The 21,996-nt window shown below is 39.6% G+C and overlaps 1 protein-coding gene across 2 annotated transcripts; it reads right to left on the minus strand.

Annotated features, from left to right (window-relative positions):
* Positions 1-640: 640 nt before the first annotated feature.
* On the minus strand, positions 641-21,996 carry LOC101864474 (the record flags this gene model as incomplete). 2 transcript variants are annotated; one of them, XM_013086137.2, is given in 19 exon segments in its annotated part: positions 641-1,648; positions 2,454-2,740; positions 3,321-3,402; positions 3,871-3,996; positions 4,534-4,702; positions 8,249-8,314; positions 9,609-9,706; positions 10,779-10,845; positions 11,233-11,299; positions 12,258-12,411; positions 12,774-12,876; positions 13,326-13,429; positions 14,167-14,290; positions 14,808-14,857; positions 15,290-15,540; positions 16,493-16,639; positions 19,674-19,857; positions 20,967-21,158; positions 21,899-21,996. In XM_013086137.2, coding segments are annotated over 19 exon segments (3,131 nt in total), but the record flags the coding sequence as incomplete, so codon positions are not given.

A 21,996-nucleotide genomic window follows, 5' to 3' on the forward strand; every position in this document is an offset into this window, starting at 1 on the left:
CAACTCAACAAAACTTGGGTCAGTTCTGCTTTGGTGGACACATGGCCTAAGACATGGACAGGGTGTTTTCCTTTTGTATTTTTGATGAACACAAAATAAACAATTTTGAAGGCAGAGAGCTTGGTCCCCTAATTAAGCCACCAGGCTGAGAGGAGCTATAATGCGGCATCTTTCTGTACCGTTAGAAGCAACAGCTGATGACAACGTTTAGTCCTTTAACCTTATTCATAACTTACTTTTACAAAAAAACACTCTTCAATTGTTTATAACAGAATCGAAGACTGAATTTTGCTCACCCTTCTTCAGAAAGTTTGGACCCTACCCGAGTGATTTCCCCTATTTTCTCTTACTGTATGTAACCTTTGATTACACAACCCCCTCTCCCCCTCCCCCCCCCCCAAAAAAAAACACACCAAAAAACCCGGAACTAAAAAACAAAAATCTGTTGTACACCTGTAAAGACATATATAAGCTCCAAATTAGTCAAGAATACCCTTCAAGTCCGGATTACATATTTGTCTCTCTACATGGTACTTCAATTCCCTGTAGAAGCAAGTGTCAACAAAATGGTAAAGATTCCCTCGAACCAAAAATGAAGCCAGTTTAAAAAAACCTTGACAAACTGTGGTACAATAGACGATATGGTTAGGAACCTTTTTATTTCCAGACAGTTATGGAAAAATGACATCGTAACAGTTCCACAAGCTGTAGCTGTGTAGTTTTCAGCCAGTTGTCACGGTAACAACCACATTTCCCCCAGGCAGTGACTGGTCGCCAAGTAACAGATAAAGCGTACTGGAATTTTAAAATCAACTCTGTTCATCTTCAAACATCAGATTGAGTTGTAAGACGCAACATAACAGGGACACATGAGTTCTTCTCAATCTCAACAGTCAGATGACGAGAACTTGAAAGGACTAAACTGAAGATCTGCCCCCGAGGAATGTCTTTTTTTGTGGTCACTGTCATGGCTTCCATTGTCCGTAACCTCAACGGTCAGAGGATCAACAGCCAGGTTCGGCAGACTGGACTTGTCAGAATCTGGGCTGGACACAACGGGACAAGCTGCCGCTACGGCAGAGGGAAACAAACTCATGTCAGGGGGGCCGTTGGTGATTGGTGAGCTGGTGGCGTGGGGGAGAGGGGCAACGTAGCCCGGCACAAACTGAAGGTTGGGTGTGCTGGAGTGTTGAGGCGACGAGGGGTCAGTCGTCTCGGGAATGCTAGACAGGGACAGGCCCGCGGGTTTGGTCAGTTTATTTAGACTTGAGCTCTTGCCTTCTGAGGCTGCGGCAGCTGCTGGGGATAAATGTCTGTTCTCCCCCACACACACTCTCGTTCTCCGATCTTGAGTGGTGTCGCATCCCGAATCCTCCTCCTCTCCATTCCGTTTCTTCGCAGGGATGATATACTGAAGAAGATCCAACTGCCCGTCTCCAGGCAAGGGTTCCTCGTAGTTCGGATCGTCTAGATCAGCATGGTCACCGAGGTCAGAGGTCATGGCAAACGAGGCTGGCTTTCGTGTGCTTGAGGCCACGGACAAGTTTGACAGGTTGTCATGATCCATTACGTGCGGCACAGGAAGCTGTGATGACATCATCTCGCTGTCCTCAGACCCAGTAGAGTATCGGCGCCGTTCTTGACTCACCTAAGGGAAGATCATACAAAGGATGTCACGCACAGAAGAAACTGGTAAAAGTAAATTATAGCTCCCCCAACCCCAACCCACTATTTCAAACTGCTTGACTTATAAGTCATAATATCTGGGGTCACTGTGGGGGTCACAGTAGAGTTGCAACTATGTCTTACAGGAACAAGAAACAGTATGACCTGACTGATGTGATCTGCAGAGATAATAAGCTCTCCCAGTTCCTCAAGTGAAAAAATAACTTTCCTGAATAAAAGCACAAACTTATTGAGTAAGAAAAAGTTGACATAAGCTGCAGAAAGTGCCCAAAAGAAACTTAAGTTATTTTCCAAAAATTGTGAAAAGAAATAGAATATAAATAAACACGTACATGAAATTTTTTATTTAGTTTTACTTTTTCAAGTTGTGAGTTTTACAGTATCATGCAACACAAACAAAAGTCATACAAGAGTCAAAGCTTAGGGTGTTACTACTTGAGAGTAAAAGTAAAGTTGTTCCCGCATCCGCTCCGGATATTGGGGGTTGCCTTTTTAGTGCGACAACTTCCTGGGCCTTCAGCATATTGTGGTATGGTGGCCAATTTCTTCCCATACCACCTTTACTTCCCTAACTCGAAGTCAGGTACCCATTACTGCTGGGTGGGCTTTCCGCTTCGGAGACGAACACACTAACTGCTCCACCACCACACCATCTTGAGAATAACATACAAAAAAAGGAGGAGGGATATAGATGTTACATTTTTTAATAGGAAATAAGGAGTCAACCACACCAGAGCATCCACCAACCACCAACAATCTTCATTTACCTGCATGTTGTCCTGACAATATTCAGACACAAACTCTGAATTCACCACAGAGCACTCCAAATACTCCGACAAATCCCCAGCGACTCCATCCAGCGTCTCGTAGCAAGGGGTGAGAAGCTGTCCGTTGTTACTTCCCTTGACACCGCCGTTGTTGTTCATTAGTAGCGGGGCTTTGGAGTGTCCGTTGGAGTACATCTGTGGGTTGTACACGTAGCCGTTGAGGGAGGAGGGGGCCGTGCTGTTGTCTCTGCTGGATGAATTCTCTCCATCACTGCGCAGGTGAGCATCTGGTGAGAGAAAAGGTGAAAAGGTAAATTAGATGACAGTTTGTGACGAGCGGTAACACAAAGGAAAAATAAATAAAGAATTGAAAAGTCTTTACCAAATTTTCAAACTAATAGTCTTTTATAAGTTTCTATATGTTCCTAAAAAATCTTTTTATAAATATTCATTTTAAAATTATGATATTTCTAAAATAATATAACAAACAATAAGTCTTTTATAAGTTTTTCCTCTCGAAAGGGAAAGCAATTCTAAAAGAAGGATGTATTTGGACTTAACAGTTCCCTTTTGCTCATGCTGAAAAAGGTGGACTGTAAAAACAGCTCTTCTTAGTTTTCTTATGTTGTGTGATTACGAGTTTCGCAAGCAGGAGAAATTTACGTCTTAATTTTTTCCAAGAATCTATTATTAAAAGCACAGTAAATCCCCTCTCCCTTCAGTATTAGTTTATTTACTCAAAATAGGAGACTAAGAAGTCTTATAAGAAAGACAGTTCCCAAAAGGGCTAATATTGAGCTACCCTCCTCCTTCCCCTCCTCTCCCTCCCCCTCCACAAATCATAGACAATCTCAGAGACAAGCTCACCTTTCTGCAGGAAGGGTCTGGCAGAGCTGTTGGTAGAAGCGGCCGACTGCTTACGGCCTTGGCCAAAAAGTCGCGAAAGGAACTGAAGAGAAAAACATAAAGTCAGCCTGAAATGTGGTGCATGTGAAGAAAACAAGCTAGGAAAGATCAGTGAAGGAGTAGAAGTAAAGTATTTCATTCTTCTTCTCCCCCCCCCCTCCCCCCTCAAACTCACCAAATGAACACTTCCCATGCCTCCTCTTGTATTATTTCATATCATCCCCACTGTCCAAGACAACCACTTTTCTTCTCGATAAAGGGTGGTCGTCTTGGACAATTTCAACTCTACCCCAACAATCAAACCAATATAAATGTAGCAAACAATCACAAAATCAAAGTGTTCATTTTTTCATTTCCTATTGTCAGTATGGAGAAAACCATCCCACTCCTCCCCCCCCCTCGGCAAAAAGTATGAAGCAATTTTAATCTATTTCATATCCCACCTCATACATCTTACGCTACTGATAATATGTTGTAATCTCAACGAGATAAAAATCTGCAATCTACTCACATTTCCAGAGCCAGAGGAGGCATTAGGGGAAGTGGTGGCCCCTCCGTTATAGCCGCCATAGTTGATTCGGATACAATCTGGCAGCCAGGAGGTTCTGCGAGCCACCTTGCGGTACTCTTTTTGAACCTGACAATGGGGAGATAAACACAACTTGGTAATTTGTTAGAGTAAACAGGAGAGCACTGACACAATAACAGTTATTTACGGTATTTAGAGCTGGGAAAGAGTAAGACAAGACAGACAGACAGATAGACAAAAACTAAAAAATCTACAAATATTTAAAAAATAAAACTGCAGGCACAGTAAATTATCTCCCATTTCAGTATCAGTTCATTTACTTGAAATAAGAGATGTTAAAGTTTTTTAACTCATTATCTCTGGCAAGCCACTCCCAGCAGGTCAGAATCATTGTGCTGGTGAGCCATTGAGGGTACATTAATTTTTGATGACTTTGATGCCAAATTAGTTTTTGGCAAAAGCTGAAAACAGGTCTCTTTAACTGGGAGTCCTTTCATAAGATGAAAAACTATCAAAATATGTTCATTTATTTTGATTTAATGACAGATTTATAGACGTATTTGTCACTTTTAGATTTCTTACTTAAAGAAGGCCCTGGCACAGTAGGTTCCCCCCCACCCACCCCCTCGGAGATAAAGGCCTCACCTTTTCATTCATGATGCAGTGGAAGAGGAAGATAAAGAGTCCCTGCAGAGAGTTGAGGATGGTGAACAGGTAAGCCATGACCACCATGTGTTTGTTCAGGAAGAGGAGACCCACCAGCCACGTCACACCCAGCAGCACCATCAGTACCACTGCGCCCTTCACCCACGCCCTGCAACACAGACATAGGTAGATACCTCGTTAAGCATGTCCAACGTCAGTGTGTAATGGGATGCATTGGAGGTATTTTTAAAAAGTTTTAGTAGAGGTTGTACGGTGCTCGCAACTGCATAAGGTCATATGAGGGCCAGAAGATTAGAGGTGTTGCAAGAGAGAAACAAACATAAAACAGAAGAAGTGGAGATAAAGACGATAGATGTTTCATAGGAAAGAAGAAGCAAACCACACCACAGCACCCACCAAGCACCCACCATTTGGATGTATCATGTATAATGGGATGTGTATGTAATGCGACATGTGTGTGCAACTGGACATATGTGTGAAATAAGATGTGACAGGATGTGATTACACAAAGTGTGTGTGTGTGTGTGTGTGTGTGTGTGTGTGTGTGTGTGTGTGTGTGTGTGTGTGTGTGTGTGTGTGTGTGTGTGTGTGTAATACACACACTATAATTATGCTTTGTCTTCGTTCAGGTGTAGTCTATGGAAAGCTTAACAAACCCCAGTGCAAAGCTTTTCAACCTTTACTGACAGAAAATTCGTTGAACTAAGAAAAGTCAGTCGACACTGTGATAGTTGTTTTAAAAGTATTGTGACAGACAGAAGGAATGATAAGATAAGACAGAAGCAAAAGCTACACACAACATCTTCCAGTCACCTGTGAGATGCACAGAGTCACTGGAAGCAAACACAAAATGAAAATAGGACTGTGATTAGGATCAGAGAACACAATAGCACTGAGGTTAGAGGTTAGGGGCACAAAATATCTGACTGCATTGTGATTAGTGGATACATGCAGTGGTTAGTTAACAGTGACATTCACAATACTGACGAGTGATTGTGATTTGTGAACACCCACTAGCACATTGGGTACTGATTAGTGATTGAAAATAGTGAATGTTCACTTACTCACAAGGTAGTCAGAAGGAACAACAAATTAAACATGGGAAGAGTGATTAGAAGACACAAATAAATACGAGAGCTTTGAGTTGTGAATGTGCTGTGCACCCTGCTCAACACAAAACGGGGATCAATGTATTTGCATAACTAATCTTCTGTTGCCTAGACGTTATTACACTTGGTTAGGTCAATATGTTGTATTAACAATCCCACTTTCAATATTAAAGATCTTAGCTAGACTACTATATTCACGACTTTATTATCACTAAAAAGAAAAAAAATTATTAGACATTAAACCATACATGCTGGCAATTACAACTGAATTGTAAAAGCAAATAATCCCTCCACCTCACACGATACAAGCACTAAATTTTAAAAAATTACAATAGCAAATTTTTTTCTACCCCACTAACACAATTTATATAATGTAAGATGTGGGTTGTTTCAGTTTTAGTAAGAGCTTTATGGCACTTGCAGCATAATAAGATTATATAAGTCTGAAGAGAAGAGGAGTTACAAGAGAGAAACGAACACAAAAAAGAAACAGGGTGATAAGGATGATAGATGTTTGATAGGAAAAAAAGAGCAGGCCACACCCGACAACTTTAAACCACCCACAGGCTGTTCCTACCCTGCCTGCCAAGGTCTAACTGGGCTGAGTGAGAAACAGAACCCTAGCAGATTGAAGTACTTAATGCAAAAACATTCCCACTTGGAAATCGAACTCAATTCTTCTGCGTATGGTGGAGCAGAGTCTAACCCTTACATCACAGACACAAACTTTAAAACCGAAGAATCCTTTAATAACATTAGCAAAGTCTGAAATAACATAACAGAACATGGTGAATATCAACTGATACAGGACAATCATGAAAAAGATTATGTTCCTAATGAAGTGGACACAGAATCAATTCATCACCATGCAGGGAAACACTGTGGGTGAAAGTTCGAATGTGGGTTGATGTACTATACATCAGGTCAAAGTGCAAAATGCATTTGAAAAATAGTGCAGGGAAAGGTTCACTGTACACAGAAATGAATGCCGTAACCAAAGAATCTCATTCTGAAAAAAAACAACCCAAACCCAACAACCTGTGGAGGACTTTTGTGAAGGCAGGCGTGCAGAGTAGATTTCGATCAGAGAGGACATAGGTCTTTTATTTCACACTTCAACCTTTTCATTTAACAAGAATTTAATGATAGTAATAAATAGCATAAGCCTACTGTGTGTAGCATATCCTCTCTGACAGCAAGCTGTAAGCACTTTACAATCTATACTCTTATCCCAGCAGACCCTAGAACACTCAGAGACGTTCTCTGCTTCCCGGGAAGTGTGCAGTGCAAACAGCCGATTAAGTATTTAAACACCAACATCTGACAAGATATTTCATTGTTTATAGCTGGGCATGTGTTTGCACCAGGGTAAAGCGAGAAAAATAAATGTAAAGAGCCTTTCCTGTGGACATAATGAGTAGCCCCTAATGAGGTTCGTATGCGCAATCTTTCAGTTACGAGCCCAACTGTCTTACCACTAGAGCATTGACATCACATAAAGCATCTCGTGTCATTTTCCCATCATAAAAGTTCCCATTAAATAGCAACAGGTCCAGTTTTGTGCTGGTGTCAGACCCCGACAGTTGTAGAGATGACACAGACACAGAGAAATCCAGGCAAAGACTGCACAGTAGTTGTGGTTGTGCCGCAGTTTTCAAATTTAAGTCAGCCAGAATGGTAATGAACAAAAAATAAAAAGGCATAACATTCGTTCCTCTATCCAGAAATTTCATCAAAATATCAAAGACCTTCACCTTTTTTAAAATGGTAGTGGGGCAAAAGGGCACACACAAAAGCTATTGAAATAACAACAACAACAACAACAACAACAACAACATACATCTTTTCTCGTGTAAACTTTTCCTTGGATGATATTCTCATTAATCTTTTCAGGAACCTTATTTCAGTAACCCTAAATAACTATATTCCGTTATTATGATGAGGACTTTGACAAGATGATAAACTGTTACCTTGATAAAGAACACGAGCTAGAACTATAATTCTTTACCAAGGATTGCTGTTAATTTCTTTCTTACACAACTTTGATCACATTTTTTCTCGACAGCAATTTCCACCTCAGTCTTTATATGAACTAATCCTATCTTGTTGCAGGAAGCTCCTGGCCAGGATATTTTCAAGACTGTCAATATCGTTCTTGACTGTCCCAACAAAGTGGATCAGAAAAAGTCAAGCAGTTTTAAAGACTGTTGCAGCAAACCATAAAATGAAAGTTAAGTTTCAAGAAGTGTCTGACAAAAAGGTAGGAAGGGCAGTACTTGAGAACATAAATGATAAAGGTCAGATGTAACTAAAGGAAAAAGTGGTGATGACCAACAAAACATGCAAAGTGCAAAAGAACAAAATAGAATAAAACAAAACTCTGCAAATCTTCCAAGTCATCAAAATAAAAAAGACAACAAAAGGAAAGTTGAAAAGTACAAAAAGACTTTTCAAAACGGAGAAAACAAAGAAAACAAAACATCCAAATGCATCCAGGCATCTTGTGAAACAAATCAAGCAGTGAAAATCATTCCTTAATCACAACAGCAATAGTGGGAAGAACAGGAGCGGGCGGAAACTCTTACGGCAAATCTGGGAACCTAAGTCTTGGCGGAGCGAAGGTCTCCACGCTGCCCAGACTGTCTGAGACGCTGCACGGGAGGAACAGGGTCAAGGTCAGTATTTGCAGAAATCTGGACTTATGGTCTAGATGCCCATGAGTACTACTACTGGAGAGACCAGAGCTGCTGTTTGTTTGTTTTTTGACTTCCCCATCATCAATCTAATTTCTTTTTGCATTTAATGTATCACTGACTTTTTATTTCCAGAACTGCTAAATCAAATAAGCTTTTATATCTTTACATGTTTTAAGTTATAGTATATGTGTACATGAAATTTGTCAGTGGAAAAGAATGAAGCAGTCTTTTCCCCTTTATTTCTTTTTAAGGAGCATCTCCCTTCAAACAAAGCAAAATTTTGTTCTAAAATATGAAACTTGAGAACAATTTTATCATCAACTCTGGATAAGTAAAAAGAAGAACAATTACAAAATACAGGTCACGTTTTACTTGTCTCTTACAATATCTCTATAAAGAATACAGAAGCTGTTGAAAAGAGTGACTTGAACAGATAAAGAGAGAGAGAGAGAAAGAGAGACAAAGCAAGAAATGTATAAAGGAAAAAAACAGCACATGAATGATAACCTTCCTGGATACTCACCATCCTTAACCCCTTCTCTCCCCAGCCTGAGCTTATGCAGTCTCAGGTCAGGCAAGGAAGGGGTTAATCAAAATGTTTTTGAATTTCCATTTACTCATTCGAGGACTACAGAAGCTCATTGAGAGGGGAGAGAACAAGGCATAAAAGAGAAAAAAAGCTGCACAGAAGAAACGAGTTTATCTTGCCAGGCTATGGCCAAGAACATAGAGAACACTTTTAAGCTACAAAAAGCTAGCCTGGGCAAAAAAGCAGAAGTAAAAATAATTTTCTCAAAATGTCTTGCGTTCTCTGTGTACCTCAACAAGACTAGATCTAGCTTTTTGTAACTCAAAACTTTTTCTATGTTTCTTTATCTTCGAAAAACAGAACTTGAATTTGTATTCTTTTCGTTTTGACGTCTGAGACAGAAGATCCAGCTTGCAAACTCTAATACAGCCGAAATTGTCAAAGCCGGCCATTCGTTGTCAAGTAGAAAAGTTCATTGTTTTAGACAGGTGGATGTCTTGAACCGTGTCGTTATAACATTAAAAAACAAATGAAGGGATATAGGAAGTAGACATCTGTACAGGTGACTGTCTTGAACAGGTGGCTATTAGAGCAGGTTCCATTATACCTCGCACTTGAAACCTTTTCTCTGTCATCCTGAGAAAAATCCTCCCTTTTCTAAGAGAAGCAATTTTGAACAATATCATTTCAAGATGTGAAACTGATACAACAAGCACTGACCTAAATTTGGTAACCTTTGACCTTTCTTTCATGGTGGCGGACATGTTAGAGTGTCGACACATGATGTAGATGGCAATACCGAGCATGACGATGTTCACCTGTGACACAGATTAAAAAAAACAACAATTTGTTATCTTTGGTTTTTGGATTCCAAAAGTATAGATTATGTATCATCTCATGGGCATATCAAGGAAGTCAACATCTGAAGGGAGAAAAGTAGTACTTGGGCACTCTATTTTCTCTATGTGTACTAGCCAGGCAAAGCTACGTCATTCATGCGGCTTAAGTCATCATCAGTAACAAAAGAGGATGTGGGAGATTGCTAGTCATACAAAGGATAGCTCACAGGATCCAGTCTTTACTTAGCTAAATGTAAATATATATAGTAGAGGGTTTTACGGCGCTCGCAACTGCATAAGGTCATATGAGAGCCAAGGGGTGGGTGTCAAGTGTCAACAGAGAAGTCTTTACAGGGAATCAGACTTATTCTGCTCACCTCTCTAGCTTCAACAGCACAAGGTCTACTTTGACTATCAAGGCACCTAAAAAATAGCAGGTCACAAGAGAGTGACAAACATACAAAAGAAGTAGAGGAAAAATGACAATAGTAAGGATTAGGAAAGAAAAAGCAGCAGTTCCCTGTTGTAGATCAGGCACAGTTATGAGCATGACATGATGAATCAGCCCATTTACAATTCTACTGTGCTTGAACGAGAAATGTCCCCCCTTTGGGAATGGCATAAAGACACTACAGTCAGTGGCATTACCCCGGGGGGAGCTAAATGTTTGAATAAAAAATGGCTCAAAGGGACTTTCTCTTCAAAATGTGATAAAACAGTCCGGTGTGTTTCATTACCAGGGGGTTAGTAACTTTCTCGGCTTCTAGCAACCCCCACATCCTTTTCAACTCCACAAACCCACACATAGACACACATTCCAACACACACAAATAAATACAAGCACACACACAGACACACATACATACATAACAACATAACCCCCCCCCCCCCCCCCCCCCCACACACACACACACAAACACAAACAAGCAGGTCCACACACACAGACACAGACACACGTACACACATGCACACAACCACCCAGATGCACAAACACACACACACACACACACACATACACACACACACACACACACACTCTCTCAGCACTGACCAGCATGACCACCAACACAGGTCCCACAAAGCTCCAGATGAAATGGTTCTCAGTGCTCAGCCAGCAGCTGTGGACACAAACAAAAAATGAGATGGAGACTCTCTACAGAAGAACAGGCACCGGTACATTTGGAAACCCAATTGAAAATGTCACTTTGTGTTGTCATTGATAAGAATGTCATTTTCCCCAAACTTTGTTTTTTATTATCAATGACAAAACAAAGTGGGAAAATGACATTTTCATCAATGACAACACGAAGAGGGAAAATGACATTTTTATCAGGGACAAAATAAAGTAGGAAAATGATATTCTTAATCAATGTTAAAACATTAAAGCAATAAACTTATTCAAAAAATTAATTATTTCATATTATAACAGGTTACAGAGAGGCTCATGCTGTAAGAATGGCAAGATTTTGTGAACAGATAATCCATATCAGTTTAAAAAAGCTTACTGTTTGTCTGTGCCATAACCCTGGTAGTTAACACCCGCTGAAACTGCTACAATGATCACTGGGGTACCTGAGGATGTACAAGTCACACACTCTTGTTGAAAAATAAACATTATTAACATGGGAAGCCGGTGGTTTCCAAAATCAATGTCCCTTCCTTCACATCCCTGCTGTGCAATACAATGATGGCATAAACAGATGAAACCTGTCTAAAATAACCTCTGTGTTGAAGATGAAAATTTTAAAGAACTTTATACAAGACAGAAATTCTCTGAATCTATAGTGTGATATCACCAGTTTGTTCCATGCAGTCTTCAACTGATATACGATAATTAGCTTGGATCAGCATAAAATCTAACAAGGTTTAAAAGAAAAGTTTTCTCTCCTTTGTGATAATATAAGAACATTTTGAAATGTTCTTACTTTTTCATTAAAAAATTTGAAATTTATAGGTAGAAGGGAACATGCAATTCTTAAATTTGCTCATTGTCTATTGCTGTTCTGCAAGGACATCAACACCACATGATAGTTGTATAATTTGCCTTCTCTGTCTCTGGAATTTGGCCTGGCTTTCATCTACATCCATGTCCGATAAAGCCAAACCAAGAAATTGGAGACCCTCTAATATCCTGACAAACTATGTAAGTTCAAGAACACACAACTGAAGATTCAAACCATGCTTTTCCGCACCACCATCCAGCATGACAATACCAACAGAGCTAATGTTGCACCCGTGTTGCTACCTTAGAACTGCAAAGTTCTATTTGACACTTTTGGCCTTTTTAAGTCACTAAGACCATGAGATGAGAAACCATAAGTTCTATCTGCTCTATGGAAACCGTATGATTGTACAGAGTCATTATCAATATATTCAAAGAACTGCATTCCAAAAGGTTTGACATGTTGTGAACCTAAAAATTTTTCATGTCAAATTTCTCAAAACTAGGTACTAAGCAGATAAGACTTTGTAATTCTAGGGTAGCATAATGTTAAGTAGAGGGACAGTATGATCTCTATGGAGTACTCACCATATCCAAAGAGGTAGTACCACGGCAGACGCGAACGCTCCTGTTCAAAAACCTCCACTAACATAACGTAAAGCTGAACTCCTTCCAGGCACATCCAGGCGAAGGCTGAAAGGAACAGGAAGTGCAGAACACCCGCGATGATGGAGCACAGAATCTGCAAATACACGCACAAATCACCGTTGGTAAATGTTGAGTCTTGAAGTTTTAATGCACAAACGTTCCGATAATTATAGGTCATTTGTCTCGGCTGAAGGGCCTCAATTCAGAGAGCGTTTAGCTCATTCTGTACAAAGATGTAAGATATCGTAGACGTTTATTTGGAATGTAGGCCTAAATAATCAAAGTGAAGGAATCGTGGACAAAAGTAAGACGAAAGAAAAAAAGCAAAAGAAACAACCCTTGCAGCAGTACTCCATAAATTCTTTTTTAAACTTTAAAGCAAACACAATCAGAAAGACTCCCACACCAATGTGTCCCTGTACGTAAGCGTATGTCTTTGTGGGCCACTTCACTCACCTTATGCTCCACCTGAGCTATTCCTGCCAAAAAGACAAGCTCGGCCAACATCAGGGTGAGCACCAGGTTCTTGTGGATGGTGTTGCGATCACACTGAAGATTTCTGGGGAGAAAAGTTTTTGAAAAAAAATGTCAACTCATCCACATATAATGGTATATAAACATTTGAACAGTGCTGTGTAAAAAGGCTTCAGTCACAATTTTCTATTTTCATAATTCTATGTCTGAATCTACCATTAACCTTGTTTTATCTTGTTCAACTAGAGGCATTTTGACGACTGGTCACAGCAGTCATCCCACCAACAGCCCCAATCCCTAGACCTGAGAAGCTGCGGAGGTGCCAATTGTCTACGAAAAAAAAATCCTTAACTGTTCAGGCCTAGCGAAAGCATGTGCATGGGGACACAAAATGTATCGATCATATTACTTAATATATATCTTAATATTGTATCAAGAAGCTGGGCAAAATCCTGGCAATTTCAGGAATACTGATTTATGAATCTATCTGGAACATTGGCACCTCAGAGACGGTTCACACTCCACACAACTCACTTGAACACGGTGAACGTGATCCAGGCCAGGAGCAGGCAGATGATGGACAGGGCACAGCCGATGTAGGTCACCCAGATCAGGCCCAGCTCAGCATCTCTCGACAGCTGCACAGGACAAAAAAGGTAAACATTTTTTTGTTTCATTTTATGCTAGAAGAGTGATCAGTCGAAGACTAAGATTCAAACCTCAGACGGAATAGAATCTGTCGCTTTCTTGCTCAGTGTTTTCTGCAGTCTGATGATTCTGTTCGAGAACCAATCAAAATCACATATCTAGAAGCAAAAAGATGTGCAGAAAGCAAAGACAGGAAAATCTACTGTCTTAATGACTTTACACTTCCATTCATTTCAAGTCCCAGTTGTGAGCTAATAATGTAGATTTTGTAAATTTTTATTGAAAAGAAAGAAAGAAATGATAGTAATGATATTATCTTCCTAAATTAATGAAAAAGTAAACCAAGTTAATAAATAGCAATGTTTAGTCATATAATTAACAATGTCAAATCCATATAACCACACATTAAGGAAGGAATTAAGTCAGAATAGAATACTGGTAAACAAATAACTTTAGAAATAAAAAGCTAGAAAACGTATTTTCCAGTTGCAGTCTCTACAAAAAAACCAGATTTTAACAATTAAAAAAAAAATTTTTATCTTCTGTTTCACGTGCAATATCTGAGACAAATGTTGGCAATCCCTAATAGCCGTTCATTCCACAGTTCAGATTCAGATGACCTCAAAACACGCATATTACCCTGAACTGTTTAAACATCTTGAAGGGAAATTCATGACCAAAATGGGATACTATGAGCCTTTCTGCTTTTATTCAGTTGATCACTCACCTCTGTCCCTGAGATATCCATGAGCACGGCAAAGTTGGTCAGATGATCACACTCACATGTGGTGTGTGTTAAGTTCGTATCCAGCATACGACAACCATCCTGTGACCAGCGTCCACTCTTAGCACTGAAATACAGAAGGCTCAGTGTTATTTTACAAGGGAAGAATTTTAAAGGGTTTAGCTTAGTTTTAGTAGAGGTTTTGTTATAAGAGCGCCAGAAGATTAGAGGTGTTACAAGAGAGTAATTAACATAAAAAAGAAGGAGAGATAAGGATGACAGATGTTTCATAGGAAAAAAGAACCAAACCACCCACTTAAAGGGTTTGCGTGAATAACAAGAACATTGACACTTTAAAATATATGGAGTGAGATGAAAAAGTAAGACACACAGGCAGATAGACTAACAGGCAGAAACAAAAAAGGAAGAGAAAAAAATACGAGATGTTGACACATAAAAAGTTACATTGTGTGATGGAAAAATTAGACAGACAGACAGATAAACTAAAAAGACAGACAGACAGACAGAAACAACAGTGGAACAGAGAAAAAGTAGGAGCTACTAGTGGTGCCCTCAAGCAAACAGATAGTGATTTATGGACAAAACAAAAGATTGATCATCAATGACATAGTTGCAATGTTTACCTTTGATCCACATCCCAGAAGGAGCAGGCTGGTACGGCTTCATTGTTGGGCTGAATGGAAGAAGAAATAGGAACATTTGGGTAAATTCAGGTAAGAAAATGACCCGTTCAAATGACAAGTTTTATTTTTGCTCTCAAAAACTTAAAAAGAACAAAGAAGATTGGCCATTTCCATTGATATTTATTACTCTCACACAAAGCTTAGTTTTACGTAAGTTTTATTCTAAGTAAGAGTTGTATGGCATTTGCAACTCAAATATGTCATATAGTGTTGAAGTTTAGAGGTGTTACTAGACAATAAACATACAAAGAAAAAAAGAAGGTGGAAAGATAAAGATGATAAATGTTTGACAGGAAGAAGGAGCAAACAACACCAGAATGCCTGCCAACCACCCACTCCGTCAAAGCTGAACATCATCTCATCATCTCGTCTTACTAATGTGGTACAGGAATAATTACAAGCTTTTTTTCTTCCATCCTCACCTGTAAATGGTGCAAAGTAAATCTGACTGGATCGGCCAAACGCATCCCCGGCCTGCGCCCATGGACGGACGCAGAGATAATGTTGGTGTTGACGATGACGCTGGGTTGTCGTCTCTTCCCATCCTTCTCGCTATCTCTGATGGTGCCCGAATTAAAGTCGGGGTCAGAGGGCATGCTGGGAAGTTTGTTGTCCTCTGGTTGGATGAGCTCATTCATGTTGCGGTAGATGCTGAATACGACGTTTAGACGCCCTGAAAACAGACAGATTAGACATTGTTGTTAGAATGACTTTAATTATTGTATAAGTAAGCGTTTCACAGCACCTGCAACACAATTAGGTCATATAAGTGCAGAAGACAAGAGGCAATACAAGAGAGTAACAAACACAAAAAGAACAAGGGAAGATAAGGGATAATTGCTGTTTGACAGAAAAGAAGGTGCAAACCACACCAGACCACTCACCAACCACCCACAAAATGACTTACTTAGAAAACTTGAACATCGAAAGACAGCGACAATATAATATAGAATCTAGATTTTTTTTAGAACATCCCAGCAGAAAAATAAGTGATGAAATGTGACTGCTGACGTCCGGTCAAGACTTGGCATACAAAGAATGAAAAAGAAGAAGAGGAGGAGGGGGAGGAGTAAGGGGAGAAGGAGTAAGAGTTGGAGTAGGAGAAGCAGATGCCGGCTGGAGCTGAATGAATGAAGGAACATACATCTCAATGCAGTTCATCAGGGAAAGGGAGAAGGAAGAGGGAAATAAAACAGTTATTAACTAAAAAAAATAACAGGCATTAATGAACTGTTTACTCTGCTAGAAAAACTTGCCAACATGCAGACCAAAGTAAAAGTGAAACTCAAATCAAGTTGTATCAGACACAAAGTCTGAGAATCACTGCATACCCTTGGACAATCCAAGGAGAATCTGTTTTTTTAATACTTTTGTAATCTTTTCAGATTGGATTGATAATATAAATTTTTTTCTCCATAACATAATTACATGTGTAGCATTTACAACATATTCTTTAGGTCTCATTAAAAAAACACACCATGAAAGTGGGTTCTTTGTTAACATGTTGTAATACAACATACTTTTGTTAAGTTAAATTTTTGTTTTAAAGTGTGTTTTCCTTCTTTTGTTTCAGTAAAAATATTTTGAAAGTGTCTTTTATTCTAATACCACCAAGAAAAACCTACCTGTGCCACCAGCTTCCCTGACGCTGTCGCGGGTGAGTGTGATGGAGTCAGACGATGTGGACCACGGAGTGTGCGCCAGGCTAGAGCTGGAGGGGAAGACCACATCCCTTTGACTTGTGCCAGTGTCCAGCACACTCACCTCCATAACTGTGAGGGGAAATGCACAGCGTGAGTGACACAATTGTAACTCTTTAGCTAAAAGTTTTAGTAAGAGTTTTACAGAATTTGCAACATAAATACATCGTGTAAGTGCTTAAGATTAGAGGAGTTACTTAAGAGTAACATACAAAAAAGGAGAGATGAGGACGACAGATGTTTGATAGAAAAGAGGGATCAACAACAAAGTACCTGCCAACCACCAATAACTGAAACAGTAAAGGTACTGTTTTACATCCTAAGGACACAAGAGAGAGGAGCTGATGGAGAGTGAAAGAGCAAGAGACAGAAAGGTCTTCTTGGCCTACGCTATCAGAAGAGCTTGACTTATGTCACACAATCATAATATATATGATATTAGGAGGTACAAAATAATATGCAATATAGATCCAATATTATGACTACACTGATAAACCGGGAAAATATTTGATTTACAGCAAACTGGTTTGTCTTCCCTACAAAGACATTACACAGTACAGTATCTTACATCCAGCGAATTAGATTCACAGAATTTTGAGACCCATGCTAGAAATCTCCTGTTTGACTCAATAGCACAACCCAATCATGATTGCTGCGGCCTTCTCTCTATTTTTCTATTTTTATGCACCTTTGCCTAGACGGTCATATAATCAGGCCACCTGCGCGCTACTGACCTAGATTCCTTGTGGGCTGACACACCCGTGTAGTAAGCCCACAACCTTGTAGATCATTAGTAGTGATAAGCCTACGCAGGGTGCGGCGGTCAGTTTGAATTGTTGTTTTCTCATGCTTTGACACTGGATTATTTCTGCCTAATGCAGTTTGCTTTTCAAGTCATCTGGATTATGTGAATATTTTCTACATCATTGTGTGTGTTGAGGAACAGAAGTGGTGACTAATTAATTAATTAATTAAGATTGACCAACAGTCTTGAGATCGCAAATTTGAAGTGCTGTTTGGCTGCACTGTAGGCCTACTGTTCATTTTCAGATTCTTCATCGCCGTCGTACTCAGTGAATGCCTGGATTCTTTTAGTTGAGGCCTATTGCAGTTTTTTTTTCCAAATCATCTGGATTGTGTGAATATCAAATATCTCTTCCATCAGTGTACGTGTTTAGATTAAACCTACAGTGAAGTTTTGACCGTGCACGTTTAATTCATATCTGTCTAAATCCATTCTAAAATCCATGTCTACACAGTGGATGCCCCCCCTTCTGATCCGCACACTCTTCACTGACTTAGAGCCTCTCTATGCAAACAACCACTAAAAACGAACTCTCCATCCTATCCCTAGATCTGCTTTTAGATTTAGATTAGTTTGTAACACAAACAATAGACTAAAAGGACCATGTAGATATAAATCTATATATCTAGACTCTGAGCGTCTAGGGGCCCACCCTTGTTAAGTAGGGAAAAGTATACGGATCATAATTATGGGGGAGCTCCTTTGTGTTTTTCCCGACCTGCTTTGTTTAATATCTGCTGTTCTTTCACAGTGCTTACATGCTTCTCTTCTAGGCCTATTTATTGCTTTCATCATGTGTGGTTATGACTCTGTTGGACTGTGACTGACACCTTCAAAATAAACTGAAGGAATAAGAACAACAATGGGAAGAAAATGCTCAGTTGGTGGATGCAAAACTGGCTATGACAGTCAGAAAGGTGCAGAAAAAGTGACCTTGTATGGATTTCCTTTGGATGAAACAGAATGTCGGGCATGGACTGCTAGCTTACCAAACATTTTATCCTATGAAAAGGTGTCAAAACATATCAGTGTGTGCCCTCCATTTCCGTAAAACTGTAACTCAACTCAAGTCAACTTTCTGTCTTTCCATCGCTTTTGTCTGTCTAGAATAATTTTTTACATGTCCGTTAGTTTGAACACAAACACAGGGAAGCTAAACCATTGAGAGAGAGAGAGAGAGAGAGAGAGAGAGAGAGAGAGAGAGAGAGAGAGAGGGAGAAAGACCGCCTAGCCGTGGCCGTTGTAATCATTATTATCATTACGAAGGTCACTGCTTGCTGTGGGCCGAAGCCTGAGCGGCCGGTGTGTCAGCCCACAAGCAAGGTGTGTAGTTCTTGGGCTGCGCTGCCTGATTTATGATCGCCTAGACCTTTGCACTTGTACCACGGAGCAGGGGAATTAACTCAGTATCAACATATTCCTCATCCGATTTTAATTTGAGTTGTCTCATCTTTGACCACAGGGTCAAAATTCTGATGACTTCTAGGCTTTATTTAAATAATAATAATAATAATAATAATAATAATAATAATAATAATAATGTTGGTAATAACGATGAGGATGATATGATGATAATTATAAATGCAAATACATCTCGTAGAGACACACTTTACAGCATACGCTATACATTTCACAACTATGTTAGTATGGTAATAGTAATAGGCCCAACTATTATATTTTTCAAAGCTTCGAGTGTTTAGTTTATTGAAACCACTGCCACTTTTAAAAAAAATTACAAATACAAAAACTAATAAATGCACTGTTTCTAACTTCACACTCCTTGTGTCTATGGTAGGCCCTATAGATTTCAAGTTCGTGGTTTTGTGGAAAAGGAGGGGGGGGGAGGGGGGGGGGAGAGATTGGGAAGGTTGACTGTTACAGTAGTCTTCTTTCAAAATTTAGAGCTTATGAAAGAAACCCAATTTAAACACACAGTTTAAAATGTGTTTGAATGAATCGAGGGAAGAATTATTTTTCATTGAGGTCCGATTGCAGAAGCAAAGCGTAACAGCGGAAAGACAACGCTTTTTAATTTGTAAAATATAGTTGAAATTGTTTAAGATGGATGCACATTGTCGAGGAAAACAAAGGGTTGTCTTTGACAGGCAAATGTGGTGGACAGTATCATTATGAAGAATTGAAAATACGTCAGGTGAAGTGGGAATTGGCAGTTTGTACAGACGATAGTCTTGGACTAGGTAATAAGAACAGATTTGACTGTGGCTGAGCATTCAGGAGGCTGGTCGAGTTAAAAAATCACCTAGGTATTTAGTAAATCACGAGCACAGAGCCTGCACTGACCTATATTCTCATCTACCGTCACTTCGGAAGCACCCAGATCCATAACGGCAGCGGACTGGAACCCTGTGTCCTCCATGGAGAGGAGCAGAGATGTTGCCGACCAGACGCGGTCTTGGCGAGACAAACCTTGCCACGACTCCTGATTGTCTTCTGACAAGAGATGGCTCCCTGTGTTCATCACATCCTGGAGGGGAGAACACAAAGCATGGTCATCCTACTCGTCACAGAGGATATTATGTGTCAAGACGCTGTGGAATCAGGCACTCGGCAATTTTTGGACATGTAGAATTATTGGTGTCATTCTAAAGCTTGTTCATTTGTCTTGCTATTGGTAAAAATAAATGCATATATCTATCTTGATCAGAAGTCGAGATATTTGAGACTGAAGAAAGTGAGGTTGCCTGGTTTCAAAGGTAGAATTAGCGAGACAATGGCTGCCAGAGTTTGGCTATTTCCACAGCTTGATAGTCCGTGGAAACTGAAAACTTGCATTTTTTTGCGTGCCTTTAATCAACGTTTTTCTGTAAAACGCACCCAGAAATGTGTTCTTCATTGAACAACAGTGGTGTTAGGCCAAAAAAAAAAAAATTTGATAAAAATTGCTCCGCTGCCTCAAATACAGCCCTTTTAAATTTTCCCATCTTCGTCTTTATGTGACCCTATTGCTCATTTACTTTCCCATCCTTATCTTTTATGGGAATCATCCCTCATATCTATACTTTCCTGTCCTTATGTTCAACGGGATATTACATTTATATTTTCCCCATCCTTATCGTCTGTGAGATATCATCTCTTTTATACTTTCCAGTCTTTATCTTCTATGGGATATCATCCTTCAAAACCTTTCCTAACCTTATCTTTTATGGGATATCATCCCTTTTATACTTTCCCATCCTTATCTTTAAATCGATCAAGTCCTCATTTTTACACTTTTCCAACAATCACCAAAATGCCAGTGTGGAGAGGCGGACCAAACTGTAGAACACATCCTTCAGCACTGCAGGATACACAGGGCCCTGAGACGGGAAACGTGGCCAACCTCACTGACACTACAAGAGAAGCTATACGGGCCTATAGATGAACTGAGCAGGACGGCCCAATATATGACAGATATCGGACTTCAATTGTGATGCGACCGAGAAGAAGACACTTTTCCTTATGGGATATCATCCCCCATTGACTTTACAGTTTCCTTCACTTTTCCGAAGGGGAAAGAGTAGTTAAATAACCTTATAGTGTTGACAGGGGCGTTGAACCCATACTAACACTTTTTACCAGCAGCATGTTACCAACCTTCTTAAACTTCTTCATCCTCCTCTTGCGTAGCATGGGCGGGATCACCCCCATGTCCCGCTGTAACCCTTTCCCCAGTGTGGGCAACATTTTGGTAGCGGCCAGTTTAAGGTCACCGGAGGTCATGGGTCGGGACTTGACGCTTTCACTCAGCTCAGCTGCAGCTTCATTAACCGGCGTCTCAGACTCCACCTGTGTCGAGGAAGAGGTGAGAATAATAGGAGTGAAAGACAATTTCAAAAATCTACAGATGACCAGCTTTGTTCATTTTAGAGATTAGGTAGGAGTTTTAAAGCACTTAAACACATATAGGTCACATAACTTAATATAAGTGCCAAAGATTAGAAGTGTTGTAGCATTTTTTTTTCGATGATGGGAAACTCAAGTTCTTCTTCTTCAAATGCTAAATTTGATCATGGATGGCCTCTCATTTTTCCGCTTGGATGCTCTCAAAATATCTTTTACTATCCTGGTAATGATCATATTTATCATTACACAATATAATTATAAAAGATATATATATATATATATATATATATATATATATATATATATATATATATATATATATATATATATATATATATATATATATATATATATCAAGTAATATATTTTTTATCAATCATAATATTATTTACACATACACACATATAATAATACATTATAAAATGATAATAGGCCTATTATGATCCATATCAGGGCTTGTCAACCATTTTATAGCCAGTGCTTACTTTAGCCACATTTAAGAGGAAATCATTTTCATACCCGCCCACCTCCACATTTTTTTAAGAAGGACATTAAATACACCTGTCACGACCCCGGTGATCCCCATCGCCCATCAAAATTACCAAATCGCCACTAGTGGGATATAACCATCCAGGATGGCGAGCACTGATTGATAATATTCCCAATGAGCTTAGCATACGTACACTTTTCAGCTGGGCATCCAGCCAAACAGACACACAGTCGGACAAGTCTGGTCCAAATTTGAACCAGCCGGTGCTGAGACACTGCCACTTGGCCACAC

This window comes from Aplysia californica, unplaced genomic scaffold (genome assembly GCF_000002075.1).
Source record: "Aplysia californica isolate F4 #8 unplaced genomic scaffold, AplCal3.0 scaffold00439, whole genome shotgun sequence".
Taxonomy (NCBI): Eukaryota; Metazoa; Mollusca; class Gastropoda; order Aplysiida; family Aplysiidae; genus Aplysia; species Aplysia californica.